The sequence below is a fragment of the Podarcis muralis genome, chromosome W, assembly GCF_964188315.1.
Source record: "Podarcis muralis chromosome W, rPodMur119.hap1.1, whole genome shotgun sequence".
Classification (NCBI taxonomy): Eukaryota; Metazoa; Chordata; class Lepidosauria; order Squamata; family Lacertidae; genus Podarcis; species Podarcis muralis.
In genome coordinates, this window is record NC_135674.1 from 15,532,924 (window position 1) to 15,550,340 (window position 17,417).

At 46.9% G+C, this 17,417-nt stretch overlaps 1 protein-coding gene across 1 annotated transcript in view; it reads left to right on the plus strand.

Annotated features, from left to right (window-relative positions):
* Positions 1-4,840, plus strand: part of LOC114588873 (nuclear pore complex protein Nup214-like) — a 41,577-nt gene extending 36,737 nt beyond the window's left edge. Inside the window, exon 13 of the mRNA XM_077922855.1 lies at positions 4,383-4,840. Within this exon, the coding sequence (XP_077778981.1) occupies positions 4,383-4,840 (458 nt within the window). The remainder of the gene's footprint in view (positions 1-4,382) is intronic.
* Positions 4,841-17,417: the final 12,577 nt, after the last annotated feature.

Here is a 17,417-nt window from a genome sequence, read left to right on the forward strand (position 1 = left end):
ATTATGTCAATGGCCCTCGAATTCTGGGCCTCCCATTTCTCTGTCAGAGGATCTGGGGGGGCTTGAGACACAGTATGCCAGACTCCATACTGACGCAGCAAACTCTCACACCATTTTGCCCAGGTCTGATAATTGTGCCGATTTAACTTTGGGCACTCAGTGGCCTCTGAAGCTTCAAAAGCGTGGAAAAACTCCATTCCAGCTTTTTACTTGAGCCGTGAGCCTTTATGCCTTCAAAGACTCCTTATCGTGGCAGCTCATTAATCATGATGCCTTTTGGCTCGGCTCCCAGGCCAATTAAGCCTTGCCGGACATCAAAAGCTCTTGCCGGGGCCCACAGAAAAGCCTCTGCTCTCGCTGCTTTCGCTTTTCACATACCTCAGCAGTCTGACGCAGTTGTCTTACTCTCCTGTAAGTGCCGTGATTCTGGGCCCGAAACCTTGTTGTTGGGAAACTGCCAGGGAGATATTGTCCATCATGGCCCCAAGCCGGCTGCCGGACGTCCATCGATCTCCCATAGCCAGGCAGATCCAGCAGTTAGCGACACGAAGCCTTAGAAATAGATTGCCACATTCTAGGCTTGTGCACACTGTTCTTTATCAGCAGAAAACACAGCCAGAAAGCTTGCACCGCAGAAGAGCATAATTTACAGACTTTATTTAGCGTTGAACAGAACAAAGGAAAAACATGACCGTTCTGTGCCAGTGTCTCTGACCGACTGAAATCGAAAGGAAACAGCAAACATAAACATCCTGTGACTAGGACATGTGCAGAATCTGTGACTCTCAAAGCCTGCTCCCTTTTAAGGTGGAATGGAAATATCCCAACAGCTTTATCCCATGTTGATGTCCTTTCAGCTGATTCCCTGGTGGCCCACTGGAATGCGGAGTTAACCAGGGCTATCGACTGTCTGGCTCCGAAGCGCCCTCTCCGATTGCATGGAGCCCGGACAGCCCCGTGGTTTTCTTCGGAGCTGAGGGCGATGAAACAATCGCTGAGACGGCTAGAGCGTCGGTGGCAGAAAACTCACTCCGAATCTGACCGGACACAGGTTAGAGCTCAACATCTAGCCTACCAAGTGGCGATAGCGACGGCGAAGAAGACTTTCTTCACCGCCTCTATTGCATCTGCAGAAAATAGTAGCAGGAGACTCTTTCGGGGTGGTTTGCAATTTAACGGAACCACCTTTACCACCGGGGCCTTGTAAAGACCCCAAGATCTCCTGCAACGATTTTGCAAAGTTTTTTGCAGATAAAATCACTCATATTTGGAAGGAGCTAGACACCACCGTGGGAGCAGGGCTTGGGCGGGAGAGTGCTAGAGATCTGTCTGGTCAAGTTGCATGGAATCAATTTCAATCCGTTACCCCCGAGGATGTGGACAGGCTGTCCACCTGTCTCCTTGCCCATCCTGGCTAATAAAAGCAAGCCGGGAAGGGCTGGGCGATGGGCTCTGCGGGGTGGTGAATGCTTCCCTCTGTGAGGGAACATTCCCAGATCCACTGAAAGAGGCGGTCATTAAACCGCTTCTTAAAAAACCATCTTTAGACCCGGCCAGTATGGCCAACTATCGCCCAGTCTCAAATCTTCCATTCTTGGGCAAGGTGATAGAGCGCGTGGTTGCTGAACAACTCCAGGCACGCCTGGAGGATGCGGACCATTTGGATCCCTTCCAATCGGGATTCAGGCCTCATAATGGGACTGAAACTGCCTTGGTCGCGCTGGTTGATGATCTCAGGCGAGCTAGGGACAAAGGTGAGAGTTGTTTCCTAGTTCTGCTGGATCTCTCAGCGGCCTTTGTTACAATCGACCATAACATCCTTCTGGACCATCTAGAGGGGCTGGGAGCTGGGGGCACTGTTATACAGTGGTTTCGCTCCTTCCTCCTGGGCCGTGTTCAGAAAGTGGTGGTGGGGGATGAGTGTTCAGACCCCTGGGCCCTCACTTGTGGGGTGCCTCAGGGTTCCGTCCTCGCCCCCATGCTTTTTAACATCTATATGAAGCCGCTGGGAGAGATCATCAGGGGGTTTGGACTGGGTGTCCATCAATATGCAGATGATACCCAGCTCTACCTCTCTTTCAAATCAGAACCAGTGAAGGCAGTGAAGGTCCTGTGTGAGTGCCTGGAGGCGGTTGGAGGATGGATGGCGGCTAATGGATTGAAGTTGAATCCTGACAAGACAGAAGTACTGTTTTTGGGGGACAGTGGGCGGGCTGGTGTGGAGGACTCCCTGGTCCTGAATAGGGTAACTGTGCCCCTGAAGGACCAGGTTTGGAGCCTGGGAGTCATTTTGGACTCACAGCTGTCCATGGAGGCACAGGTCAATTCTGTATCCAGGGCAGCTGTCTACCAACTCCACCTGGTACGCAGGCTGAGACCCTACCTGCCCGCGGACTGTCTCGCCAGAGTGGTGCATGCTCTAGTTATCTCCCGCTTGGACTACTGCAATGTGCTCTACGTGGGGCTACCTTTGAAGGTGACTTGGAAACTACAACTAATCCAGAATGCGGCAGCTAGACTGGTGACTGGGGGCGGCCGCCGAGACCACATAACACCGGTCTTGAAAGACCTACATTGGCTCCCAGTACGTTTCCGAGCACAATTCAAAGTGCTGGTGTTGACCTTTAAAGCCCTAAATGGCCTCGGCCCAGTATACCTGAAGGAGCGTCTCCACCCCCATCGTTCTGCCCGGACGCTGAGGTCCAGCGCCGAGGGCCTTCTGGCGGTTCCCTCATTGCGAGAAGCAAAGCTACAGGGAACCAGGCAGAGGGCCTTCTCGGTAGTGGCGCCTGCCCTGTGGAACGCCCTCCCATTAGATGTCAAAGCGATAAATAACTGCCTGACATTCAGAAGACATCTTAAGGCAGCCCTGTTCAGGGAAGTTTTTAATCTGTGATATTTTAGTGTATTTTTGGTTTCTATGGAAGCCGCCCAGAGTGGCTGGGGAAACCCAGCCAGATGGGCGGGGTACAAATAATAAATTATTATTATTATTATTATTATTATTATTATTATTATTATTATTATTATTATTATTATTATTATTTATTATTATATTCTCCCTTTTGCAGTGAACCTCTCTCGGCCTCAGTGTGTTATCAGGATCACCCCACATCTTTCTTCTCCCTAGAGACCATAGACAGCAGCTGCCAGTCCAAGCAAGCAAGATTAAGTCAAATGGACAAATAATGTGCTAGTGTGAAGCAGCATACACCCAGTGACGGTTAAAAGCTTTCCATCAGCCTGCATAACTGTAACTCCACCAAGATGTCAATTATAGCATCCTTGCCTGGTTTTATAGCCCGGCTGAGTTAGAAGCACAGCCCATTTCCTTATTCCTCATCTCCTGTTGCACCTCCCAGGTAGCTCACCCTGTTCTGGAATCGTTCTGCTCTGGGTTAGTGCTCTCCATTGTCTTGGCACACAACACCATTCTAGCTGTGGCCCCTGAGTGATGTCTGGCTTCTTCCTAATGGGTCATTCCATGTCAGTTCAACGCGGTCATGCCACCCACCATCTCGGATTTTGATGAAACTTGGTGTACACCCTTCCCTTATGGTTGAAAGAAAGAAACCCCCTTAATTTTTTTTCCCTCTTGAGAACCTTGGCCTTCTGTACATTTTATCCCCCCCCCCAATAATCAATGATCAGATCTCTTTGAAATTTTACACAGAGCTTAATAAGAGGATGAGGATTTCAGGAAAAAATACACCAGCACTCAAAAGTTTTTATAAATGCCTAAAAAAAATGTATAAATGTAGGTTTTTTGGTGAAAAAACTAGGTTTAGAAAACCTAAATTTCCAGCATGTTGGCACGATGGAATCAGAAGTTTTTGATGGTGAAAATTATTGCAAAGACATGCTCTTTCTCAACAAATTATAAGATTTAATGGCCTCTTATGTCTTGTAACAAAATTTTACATTTTTTTGACATCATAGGGAAAAAATGGCTACTGGGTACAACTTTCCTACAATTCATAGCTGTAATAGAAAAAATTAATGAAACAAAGTTGTTCATCTTAAAATCTGAAATAATATTGGTTATTACAGGGGTTCTTTTTCAAAAGTGCAGACTTCTTTTTCAGTTTTGGGGTATTTAAAACTATGAAAATTGGCTATATCGTGAAATCAATCTAAAAAAATTGGTCAGAAACTTTGAATGCTGACATGTAAGGAAATAAGACCTAGAAAGAAAAAGATTAAAAGAATTTAAAATTATGCATTATTTTCAATTTTGCAACCATAAGGGAAGAGTGTACACCAAGTTTCATCAAAATCCGAGACAGTGGGTGGCGAAACCCTTGTTTTTTGTGTTGATTTGATGTGGAAGGGCCTTAATGACACATAGTAACTTTTAACAAAACCTCTCCCATCGCTTCCAGGAAGCACTCCCCCATCATCCGCTTTCGCTTCTGCTGCTCCTCCAAAAGTCGAAGCTTCCTTGGCCGTTGTCCCAGCCACATCTTCAGTTTCCAGCAAAGGGGCACCCACTTTGTCTTTTGCGTCCTTCACTCTGAAATCCACCAGATCTGCTGCTGATACCCCGCCTCAGTATCCTGGCATGTCGGAGAACCCCAAGCCTCCCCTTGGTTCTAACCTGAGCGGAGCAGCCGGGTTCCCCTTCTCTCCAACCACCAGCATCTCCAAAGCGCCTCCAACTCCATCGCTGCTGTCCAGCCCCATTGCAGCTTCTCCTCCCTCCTTCTCTTTTGGTTCCATGAGTTATAAAGCGGGCATGGACAGCTCAGCCAGGGCCCCTCCCTTCGCGAGTCCTGTTGGGCTAAAGCAAGGTTTTGCCTCGTCACCTTCCTCCGTCAAAACTAACCTCACTGAAAAGTAAGTCTCCCTTTGGATCTTTTTAGCAATGTATGTGTGGTGGTTTTGAAGCAGTTCTTGAATGTGTTAAACACATTGTTTTAAAGTTGGTGGGGCTCTAGATGTCTCGCTGGATTCAGGGTTCCCATTGTCCGATGGAACATGCTGACTGGGCTGGTGGGAGCTGGAGTCCAATATCCGGAGGGGCACCACAGGTTCTGCACCAGGGGCCCCATCTGCACTGTACATTTAAAGCAATACCATTTTAAACAGGTCCTCCCTCCAAGGAATCTTAGGAACTGTTTTTTCAGGGGGATGAGAGCTGTTAGGAGACCCAGAGTTCCTGGCAAGAAGGATTGACTGTTAAGCCACTGTGGAAATTATATCTCTGTGAGAGGGAATAGGGGTCTCCTAAACTATCACTGTGGTCTAAACCACAGAGCCTAGGGCTTGCCGATCAAAAGGTCGGCAGTTCGAATCCCTGTGACGGGGTGAGCTCCTGTTGCTCGGTTCCTTCTCCTGCCAACCTAGCAGTTCTGTAGGAATAACAGAGGAAGACGGGAGGTTGGATGCAGTGAGCTGTGTGTAAGCAAGTTCAAGAACAAGCTTTGCAGAGCCTCTTTTTATTAGCAGAAGTCAACAGTTGGAAACAGTAGTGAAACCACTCTGAACATGACGTATTAAAATCTAAGCACATTTCCAGCCTTATCAAATACACGTATTAGCAGGTGTTTTCCTAAAATGTTCCCCGATACTTGATTACATCTGCGACGCTGTTGCATGCCGGGTGCGAGGTGTGCCTCAGCACAAGCGGAACGTTACCTCCACACCCCCTTTTTTCCTAAATATTAAGAGAGGGGTGTATTCTGAGTCTGAATTGGTAAGGGCCAAAACATGAGGCCCAGAGCGTGGTTTGCAAAGCTGGAGCAGAGAGGGTCATGATGTGGGGGGCAAGGCAGACCTTGCAAAGTTGAAAAAAATGAGGAAACACATTGTATAGTTTGCAGTAAGCTGGGCAAAGATGTGGCAGCAAAAAATGAATCTAATGTCTCTGGTTGTTGGGCTCAAGAGAGCTGATGTTGTCCAGCGGGAATGAGGGCTTTGGTGTCACCCCAAGTGACTAGACGTGGTTCTTTCCTGGTCTGCACTGGGTGGCACTATGTCTCCCTTGGGTGGTGCTTTACTGGCATCTCCTGTAGGGTTAGCTGGAAGTTTGGAAACAGATTGGTCAGGTCCTGATGCCAGGCCATGCTGGACAGATGATTGGACTGCTGACAGCACACACGGAACTGGAACTCACAACGGACCTGTAGGGGTAAAAAGTAACAGCATAGCCCCGCCCCCAGGCTATCAGGGCCACAGGGCCACGAAACTGCAGATCCGGGAGCTGTTGACACAGTAGGTTGTTAAGGTCGAGGTCCTTGGATTTGCAGAAATGCCTGTCTGCTGGTGCAAGCTGATCTGAATTAGAAGCAAGATGGTTAATTGAAAACAACAAAGTGTTAGATTTACATTGAAATCCACCTAGGGTCCTGCACTTCTCCCCATTTCCTAACTGTTTTTCCAAAAGGTGCCTTCCAGGGAGCGATTGGCAGGTTTGACTTGTTGAATTCACCATCGTTGCGGTTTCAGATCGCTGGTGGTAGCCCAGATAAAACCAGAGAAGGTATCTATGGTGACGTGAACCGTGGAATTAGGGCTTAACATGTGTTACAGATGTCACATCCATTTGCCACAACTGCATGAGGAAATGACTGAGGCATTTTGGAACAGTGAGGGCAGGTGCGAACTAAAGCCTGCGCCTGTGCAGTTTGAACTGTTTTGCTAGAACATTTGCACATTGGTGAAAAAACCCCACATATAATGTCCACTGGGTCTAAGAATGAGGAAGTTACAGTTAGCTCTTGCAAGGCAGCATCTGCTCAGGCATTTCCTGCTGTTAAGAGCCCAGGCAGATTTTACGTGCAGAGAGAGAAACAAAGCCAACAAATTCTCATCGATTTGATTGGTTATCAAAGCCATAGGCAATTGTTCAATAAGCTGCTATACAAAAATGGCTATCTGCTATCAGAGCAGACAGAACAGCTGGAAAAAGCTAGATAGACTGAGAGCCGAGGAGGGATGTACTTTACACACCAGCCTTGATTCTCAGAAAGTTTGTAGCTCCTCGTGTTGGATTGCCATCAGTAAAGAGAGCTATGGCATGAGGGATTGGCATTGGCTGACAGAACAGGCGGACCAAGAAAGGAACACGCTGAGTCACAACTGTCCAAAGATTTTTGGGTGAGTTACTAAAGGTTACTAAATCAGAGTTAGTGAACTGCAGGGCATGAGACCATCCCTTTAGGGAGGCATTAAAATCAGCTCAGCATGTGCTATGTTTTCCAGTCATGGAAATGATGTCCGAGGGTTTTAACAACTCAAAAAAGCTGTAATGGTGCTGTGGGTAACTTATAATGGTTGCGTGGCGAGTTCCCGCCTCCCCCCGAGGAAATAAAGACAAAGGACACAAGAATTCAGGTTAATGGGTCAAATTAGGCCACCACTTTATTGATTACAGGAATTGAGCAGTATTGGCTTAGGCATTGGTCCTAACTCTAACCGGCTAGAGGCCGGAAGGGTTAATCACCAGAGGGAGGAGTCCTGCTGAGGCACGTTAACTAGGACCTCCCCCGGGCGTCACCGCGTGGGGGCGTGCCGTGGGCCCACACCTCCTTAGGCTTAGGACAAGGCCATGCCCCCCGGAATCCTTTACCGGACTACCCTTGCTTGGGGGAAGGTGATGGCACTCCTTCCCCCTTCATTTGCATAATAGGACAGTACCCCTACCAATGCCTAACTGCCAATACCGAAGAGTTGTGACGGTTTGCTACGAGGTAGGCGAAAACCAAATGGCTGGAGCCAATCTGCCATTTGGGAAAATTCCTACCAGGCCCCTTGACGGCGACCAACCGTAGTTCATAGCAACGTCAGAGAACCTATCCTAACAGGGTGGGATGGGTGGGAAAACCGGGTCAGCTGCAGCAGCGGAGGAAAGAGGAGGAGCCTAGGCTGCAGCAGATTTCTTTTTTAAAGATATTTATTAAGGTTTTCAAATTTAATACAATAGAAAAAATCAAAAAAGCAAAAGCAAAAAAGTTTAAAATCACATAAAGTTCACAATACTTATTTTTCAATGACATATTTCCCTGACCTCCTCATACCTCCCCTTCTTGTATTCCAATTCAAATTGTTAGTTCAGCAAATCCTTATCTGTGATTTTTAACCTATTTCTATTTGGTTCATTTTAGAAAACCAGTTTTGCCTTATCCAAACTTAGACATCAATACTTATACATCAATACTCATTCTTAAAACATTTTTTCTAAAGTCGACCCAAATTCCCTTCCACGAATTCCCCCATTTTCATACAAATAACAAAACAGAATAAAAACAGAACATATTGTAATTATATACCCTTTGGATTCCCAAGCTCCACCCCCCTTTCCCGGTTTCAGTCCCCAACAATACAATACAATTTCCTTTATTCGACCGATAGTCAGAAATAAAACATTACACAATAATTATAAACTATAACATCATAGGGGTACATAAATCTCTTATTGAAATCTGGGATAGGTATAAAAACCTATTGGAACCAAAAACACCACATTGGTTGTCTCCATTAGAAATGATGTGTGTAAAAAAGGTCAATATGAGTGGGAAGTGGATAACATATGGGGAATTAGCAATTAAAGAAGGAGGAAAATGGAAATTGAAACCATACGAAGAAGTGAAAGAGTATGTTAATGATTGGTTACATTATTATCAGGTGAATGAAATGTTTAAACAAGATATCAAAGAAAATGGTTTCTGTGAAAAAGAATCGAGGTTTCAACAAGAAATATTGAATAATGATTTTAAAATTCTGTCAAAAATGTATAAATTACTGCTTGAATGGCACTTGAAAGATGAGGAGGTAAAATCAGTTATGATTCATTGGGCAAAAGACTTAGGATACAACAACAACAACAACAATTTCCTTTATTCGACCGATGGTCAGAAATAAACATTACACAATACAGAATTATAAACTAAAACATCATAGGGGTACATAAAAAGGTAGGGCCACAGTACTAGACCTCTCACAGATAACCCACATCAAAGCATTCAGTTATACGTTTCCGACACTTGAGTGCCAGGAAAAGGAATTTAGCCACTGACAAAGTTGTTTTCCCAGAAGACTTATTTAGCAGATATGCTGTCTGCTTTCCTCTTTGTCGGGAACTGAGCTGGGGTAAGTATGGAGTTATAAGATACTGTCTTAAATCGTTGTAGAAGGGCCAGCTCAGTAAAATGTGCTCTGTGGATTCTACCTCACCCAATGCACAGTGGCATAATCTCTGGTCATATGGGACTCCTCCATATCTTCCCTTCAGAACCGCCGAGTCAAGAACATTCAGCCTAGCCGCAGTAAATAGTCTGCGGTATTCCACGTAGTGGATATCCGCCAGGTAGCGAGCTGGAGCAGCCCGATACAACTGCTCCCCCAGAAACAACCCAGGTTTCACACGGGCTATGTCCTCCTGTCTGGCAATATCCCTTAATCTTTGAGCGATCACCGCCTTTGCATGGCTATACGTCATGGACTCTATATAAAGGGAGGACAACCCGCACTTCTGCACTTCCTCCACTATCTCCCCTTCCCATGGAGATTTAAAGTTATCCCTCAGAATCAAGGGGGCCAAACCCACCGGTCTGAGACAGAGCTTGAGCCATAGCCATAACTTCGCTTTCAGGGCCACATACCTAAAGGCTTGACAACCGGTTTCCAATCTCATGATCGCGCCTGCCACGGAGGGGGGGATCCTGAGTATGGCTCTGAGGAATTGGGTTTGGATAGATTCCAATTTTTCAAAGTCCCTACGTGAGCCCAAGGCAATGCCCACTAGCAGAAGAGGGAGGACTTTCATTTTAAAGAGTCGCAAGGCAACTTTGACAGTTTGTGCCTGTTTCTTGGAGTACAGGGTTCTAATCACCAAGGCTGCTTTGGATGCGTTCGAGGCTATGTATTCTCTGTGCGCCAAGAAGGACCTATTTGATCTTACAACCTGACCCAGGTATTTGAAGCCGCTGACCTGCTCTAAAGGAATACCATTAATTGACCATAAATTAGGTTTCAATCGAGCAGCAAAGACCATTATGTTGGTCTTGGCATAATTTAGTTGGAGCTCGTGTTGGGTCTCATATTCATGGAGAGCTCGAAGCATCCTCCTTAATCCGATGGGGGAGGTAGCTAATAGGGCGGCATCGTCCGCATACAGTAGGACATTCAAGGCTCGTCCTGCCAGTTTTGGTGGATGGAAATCAGCATTTGCCATATGGACCACTAGCGAATTAATATAGAAATTAAACAGAGCAGGGGCAAGCAAACAGCCCTGTCTTACCCCCCTAGTGGTGGCAACCGGATTGGAGACTAGCCCCTTACTATCTAGCCTAATCCTCAGGAGGGTATTTGTATGCAAATTAATAATCAGCAGGAGAAGGCGGCGGTCAATAGATGTCGCTGCCAATTTTGTCCATAGCTGGTTCCTGGGAATTAGATCAAAGGCCTGCTTAAAGTCTATAAAGGCGACGTGGAGGGCTTTTAGGCCATTGCCAGCGTACTTGGTGGCCAAGTGATTTAGGATTAAGATTTGGTCTGTTGTTGATCTTCCGGGGCGGAAGCCCGCCTGTTCCTCTGCTATGATATTGTTGCTTTCCATCCAGGTCGTTAATTTATTAAGTAGAAATCTTGAATAGATCTTCCCGATAACATTTAGCAGGCTAATTGGTCTAAAATTGGCCGGGTCTGTGCGCGGCCCTTTCTTGTGAATTAACACAATCAGTGCCGAGTTCCAGCTTGGAGGAAATTGTGCTGTTTTGTTTATATAAGTAAAAAGAGCTGCTAGGGGTGGACACCACCAATCCTTATTGGCTTTAATAACATCTATGGAAATAAGATCGTCTCCGGGTGCCTTGCCCGCCTCAAATTGGCCTATAAGTGTTTCCACTTCAGAGAAGGTAACAGGATCCCACTCAGGCAAGGGGGCCAATTCTATCCTTCCTCCGCTGGCAGCGTGAGCTGCATATAAATCAGAGAAGAAGCTTTCCCAGGTGTCAGCTGAAATTTGAGGTTCTATCCTTGACAACGGTCTACCCAGGTATTGTGAAATTTGGTGCCAAAAGGAGGTGGGATTTCTATGTTCTGCAGCTTTTAGAAGGTTCTTCCAATCATTTCTTTCTGCCGCAAGCTTCTTTGCCTTTAATAGTGCTTTATACCTTCTCTTGAGGTTCATAAGGTGACTGCTAGGTGCGGGGTCATTTGATGCCCTATATGCCAAGAATTCATTATATAGGTTGTTCTTGAAGCGTCTACATTCCTCGTCAAACCACTTTTTATGAGAGAAATGGTTACTATTCATTACCGGGGCCTTAGCCAACGAAGGTTTTAGCAGTTCTACTAAATTGTCATATATTGGCAGTGGCTCAACTGCCTGGATAAGGGAGTCCCTTGCCTCTTGAAGTTGGTCAGACCAGAGGAGTTCATTTATCCGTTGAGCCATATTGTCGGTCCATTTTAAGGCAGTGGGCCTCATCTGAAGCTGGTTATTTGTAATAGGCACACAGGGATAGGTAGCCAATTCTCCATCCAGGGTCAGAGAGAGTTCTAATGGAAAATGGTCACTTTCCAGCCTCGTTACCACCCTAAAGTTGGAAATTTTGGGAATTAGGTCTACTGATGTCCAAATAAAGTCTATGGTAGAGGCTCGGGAGCCTGACCAGAAAGTAAATTCGGCAGGGTAATCAGAACTGAGACCTCCGTTTAGGAGGTGAAAATTAAGAGCCATCAAAGTTTGTCTACATTTAAAACCTGCGTATGTAGCAACACTGTCTTTAAAATTCCTGGGTAAAAGGTCTGAGGTTAAAATGGGTAGTGAGGGGTATTTATAATAATAATAATAATAATAATTTATTATTTATACCCCGCCCATCTGGCTGGGTTTCCCCAGCCACTCTGGGCGGCTTCCAACTGAATATTAAAAACAGTACAGCATCAAACATTAAAAACTTCCCTAAAGAGGGCTGCCTTCAGATGACTTTTAAAAGTAAAATAGTTGTTTATTGCTTTGACATCTGCTGGGAGGGCGTTCCACAGGGCAGGAGCCACTACCGAGAAGGCCCTCTGCCTGGTTCCCTGTAACCTTACTTCTCGCAATGAGGGAACCGCCAGAAGGCCCTCGGCGCTGGATCTCAGTGTTCGGGCTGAACGATGGGGGTGGAGACGCTCCTTCAGATATACTGGACCGAGGCCGTTTAGGGCTTTAAAGGTCAGCACCAACACTTTGAATTGTGCTCGGAAACGTACTGGGAGCCAATGCAGATCTCTCAGAACTGGTGTTATGTGGTCCCGGCGGCCACTCCCAGTCACCAGTCTAGCGGCCGCATTCTGGATTAATTGCAGTTTCCGGGTCACCTTCAAAGGTAGCCCCACGTAGAGCGCGTTGCAGTAGTCCAAGCGGGAGATAACTAGAGCATGCACCACTCTGGCAAGACAGTCTGCGGGCAGGTAGGGTCTTAGCCTGCGTACCAGGTGGAGCTGGTAGACAGCTGCCCTGGACACAGAATTAACCTGTGCCTCCATGGACAGCTGTGAGTCCAAAATGACTCCCAGGCTGCGCACCTGGTCCTTCAGGGGCACAGTTACCCCATTCAGGACCAGGGAATCCCCCACACCCGCCCGCCCCCTTGTTCCCCAAAAACAGTACTTCTGTCTTGTCAGGATTCAGCCTCAATCTGTTAGCCGCCATCCATCCTCCAACAGCCTCCAGGCACTCACACAGGACCTTCACCGCCTTCACTGGTTCTGATTTAAAGGAGAGGTAGAGCTGGGTGTCATCTGCATACTGATGAACACCCACCCCAAACCCCCTGATGATCTCTCCCAGCGGCTTCATATAGATATTAAAAAGCATGGGGGAGAGGACGGAACCCTGAGGCACCCCACAAGTGAGAGCCCAGGGGTCTGAACACTCATCCCCCACCACCACTTTCTGGACACGGCCCAGGAGAAAGGAGCGGAACCACCGTATAACAGTGCCCCCAGCTCCCAGCCCCTCTAGACGGTCCAGAAGGATGTTATGGTCGATGGTGTCAAAGGCCGCTGAGAGATCCAGCAGAACTAGGAAACAGCTCTCACCTTTGTCCCTAGCCCGCCGGAGATCATCAACCAGCGCGACCAAGGCAGTTTCAGTCCCATGGTGAGGCCTGAATCCCGATTGGAAGGGATCCAAATGGTCCGCATCCTCCAGGCGTGCTTGGAGTTGTCTGGCAACCACCCGCTCAATCACCTTGCCCAAGAATGGTAAATTTGAGACTGGGCGATAGTTGGCCAAATTGGCTGGGTCTAAAGATGTTTTTTTAAGAAGCGGTTTAATGACCGCCTCTTTCAGCGGGTCTGGGAAGGCTCCCTCATAGAGGGAAGCATTCACCACCCCGCAGAGCCCATCGCCCAGCCCTTCCCGGCTCGCTTTTATCAGCCAGGATGGGCAAGGATCCAGGAGACAGGTGGTCGGTTTCACTTGTCCAAGCAGCCTGTCCACATCCTCGGAGGTAACAGATTGGAATTGATCCCATGTAACAGGACCAGACAGAACTCTAGCACTCTCCCACCCTGGCCCTGCTCCCACGGTGGAGTCTACCTCCTTCTGAATCTGAGCGACTTTATCTGCAAAAAACTTTGCAAAAGCATTGCAGGAGATCTTGGGGTCCCTACCAGGCCCCGGTGGTGCAGGTGGTTCCGATAGATTGCGAACTACCTGAAAAAGTCTCCTGCTGCTGTTTTCTGCAGATGCAATGGAGGCGGTGAAGAAGGCCCTCTTCGCCGTCGCCATTGCCACTTGGTAGGCTCGACGTTGAGCTCTAGCCCGTGTCCGGTCTGATTCAGAATGAGTTTTCCGCCACCGGCGCTCTAGCCGTCTCAACGATTGTTTCATCACCCTCAGCTCCGGGGAAAACCACGGGGCTGTCCGGGCTCCATGCAATCGGAGAGGGCGCTTCGGAGCCAGACAGTCAATAGCCCTGGTTAACTCCGCATTCCAGCGGGCCACCAGGGAATCAGCTGAAAGGCCATCAACTTGGGATAAAACATCCCCTACCACTCTCTGGAAGCCAATTGGATCCATTAAGTGGCGGGGGCGGACCATCCGAATCGGTCCCACCTCCCTGCAGAGGGGAAGGGTCGCGGAGAAGTCCAGTTGCACCAGGAAGTGATCTGACCATGGCACTTCTTTTGTTTCGCTTTTAGATAATGTCAGATCACCAACATCTGTAGAGGTAAACACCAAGTCTAAGGCATGTCCGCGGCTATGAGTTGGGCCAAACTTATTCAGGGACAGCCCCATGGAGGCCATGCTTTCCACGAAGTCCCGAGCGGCCCCTTGTATTTATTATATTTAGCAAATAATGATTTATCAGAGTGAGACAATCGACTGTTGAAATCTCCTGCAACTAGGAAGGTGGCTTCAGGATATTTCTCTAGGAGAGTTTCAAGAGTCAGTTGAATTCCCCTCCATCTTTGGTCCACCAGGTTTTTCTTATAGGTTGGGTGCAAATAAACATTAATCACCACGAACACTTCCTCCGCTGTTTGTAGCTTTACACCCAGCATGGATGACGACTGGATGTCGATTTGTTCCACCTGCAGATTTAAGGCCAAAGAAACTAAGGTAGCCAACCCACCTTGTGGTCTGCCAGGTGATAGTAAATTCTGTTGTGCATTCAGGTAGAAGCCCTTATACCCTGATAGGGAGAAGCCCTCACAAGCCCAGGTCTCTTGCAGCAAAAGAATATGACTGCCTTTTATGTAGGCGGCAAAGGATGGATCCATCAGCTTAGATTTAATGCCAGCTACATTCCAGGATAAGAAAGTAAGTGATCTCCTGGTCTCCCCTTCGAGTCATGCTGGGCCTTGCGGAAGCGGAACCAGCACGGCAGAATCCACCTGGGAATGCATGCGGCGAGGGGGGGCAATAGGCTGGAAGAAGGAAGTAATTGTAGTTTGCTTACCAGGCAATTTCCGAGCACCACTTACCGCAGCAGCAGCCATGGATTGAGGTTTAATTATTGGTAGCTGCAGGGATGGATTCTGGTGCACGGGAGTATCACTTAACGACAGGTCCATAGACTCTGCATTTAAAGTATGCTCTAAGATTGAGGGGGGTGGGCCTTTTGGGTCTGCGGTTGCTGTAGGGAACATGCAGTGGAAGGCAGGTGGAAGGCATCCTTTTCGGTTTGCCTCCAAAAGAGCATTCAGTCTTGCCACAGCTTCCGAGTTTGACCAGAGGGTTGTCGAATCTTCCACTGTATCCTGCCCAGGCTTGACATCCCGAGGCCATGTACAGCCGGGTTGCAGATCAAAGGTCGTTAAAACAGGTACCACTTGGGCTTGTGTAGACTGATCTACAATTGGTGAGGAATTCATCTTATTTACATGAGCATGATCTTCTGAGTTACGGAGACAGAGTAGCAACTCGTCCAATCTGTCCGTTATCTCTGTTCGCTCCAGTTTTGGCAATTGGGAGAAGGATAGAAGTAACTCACGCTCCGTAGAATTCTCCAGATGTATAGCCTTTGTCAGTGGAGGCAGGGGGGCGTCAATCCAGCTGATTAGATCTGCGGCCAGGGGAGTTGGGGTCGTGGCAATTGGCGGACCCTCAGACTTGTCTGCTTTCTTTTTGAACAAGCAGTTTGGTAAGAGGGGGCAGATCTTGGTATTGGTAAAGACTCTTGTAGCAAGGATTCCATAGTTAATTAGAAGGCTTCTTGAGGACATAATAAGTGCAGGGAGCTTTTTGGTTTTAAAGGAGAGCAGCACTCTCTGCCTCTGAGGTCTGCTGTTAATATGCTCAGTATGCTTCAGGTCAATAGAGCTAGGAATTACCCTCAGAAGCTCCGCTAGGTGTCTCCTTATATCACTCTTATAATGCCAGTTTATCACCTTGCCTCTAAAGGGGCAAACCGTTAGGCAGATTTTGGTAGCTTGCAGCAGCAGTTTGTGAGGAGGTGCAAAGTGTTGTTCCTTCTTATTTTGCTCACTTTGCTCACTTTTCTGGTTGCCAGCAGCTTGAGGAATTACACAGGAGGTATGAGGTAAACCGGGTGCTCTGGGCATTTGTATGGGCTTCATCTCAGGTGGTACATCAGGGGAAGTGTCTTTACCTGTTAGGGATACAAGCGAAATAATCTTCTCCAAGGATCTTCGGATGTCTTTTATGTATTTAAAGATATAGTCCACCGTTTTAGCAACTAGGTCTAGAGTAGTCGAGTGTTCAAATAGTATCTCATCAATGCAGCTTTCACGGGCTCTAGTGCAGTCATTCGAGTGGATACCAGCATTACCCTTGCTTGAAGGTTTAGTAGGCAGGTTATCAAAAGGCTCTCTCACAATGGTCTCCTCGCCATTCATCTCTGCTAGCAGTGTGAAAGAGTTCGAAACCGGAACATTAAAGATATCCTTTGTACCTTCAGATTCACTAATTTTTGTTTGTTTAGCAAGAGGCAGGCATCTCAGTTCCTCTGTGTCGTCTAAATCTCTGGAGCGTTTCCCAGTTCCTCTCCCACAAGCAGGGCTGTATAATTGCTTAGTCATTTCTCTCTTCATGCAGCCGCCCCAGTTTCAAGGTCAATGGTTGTCTCCCCGATAGAAAGAGGCATCCTCCTACTTACTAATTTAAAACTAAAACTAAAAACTAAAAACTAAAGTTAAAATTAATAGGTTTCTATACTCATTAAAATAGTCTTAAAAGATAAATCAGGGAGCTCACACTCACGCTGACTAAATGCCGTCCGCCATCTTGACTCTCTATAAAATAAAATGTAAATGCCCCCTAATAACAAAATAAACATTTAACAGTACTTTGGGCTCTAGTGCTTTTCTTGAAAAAAAAATCACTTGCTGGAAACATACTGGGCAGGATTCCAACTAATGAGTCCCATCCCAGTCCCCAACAAATGTCCATCAGTCTTAATCTACTATCAGCCTGGAGATCTCACATCCGAGGCTCTTAATTCTCTCTCAATTCCTCTCTGCCGGTTTTTTTGATAATCCTTAATATTGAACACCAAATCTCGGAGAAGCTCTGGCCCAACGGGATCCATGTTTCTTCCAGCCAGACCTCCATACTTAAAAGTGGAGCCCAAATCTTGTTTCTTACTCCTTTCAAGTCCAAATGTCCCCAAAGCTCCAGCTTCCACCTTAAGCAAATTTGTAATCCTTAGATCTTCAGATCTCCACCTAAGGAGATCTCTCCATTTTTCAATCTCCAATTCAGACCAGATTTTCCACATCAAGTTTTTATTTTCCTTTGTTGCCGTCATGTCAGGCCTCAAGCTCTCCTTTGTCATCTGCAAAATTACAGCTCCTCCTTCCTTTTCTTCAGAGACAACAGATATCTCCTCCAAATTCTCAAAACTCTCAAGTTTCTCTTTTTGTCCAGTTGAATAGACTTCCTGATTCAAATCCTTGTCCAATTCAATGATGTTGTTTACTGTTAAGTCCAGAGTTGTAACATTTGTAGCCAAAAC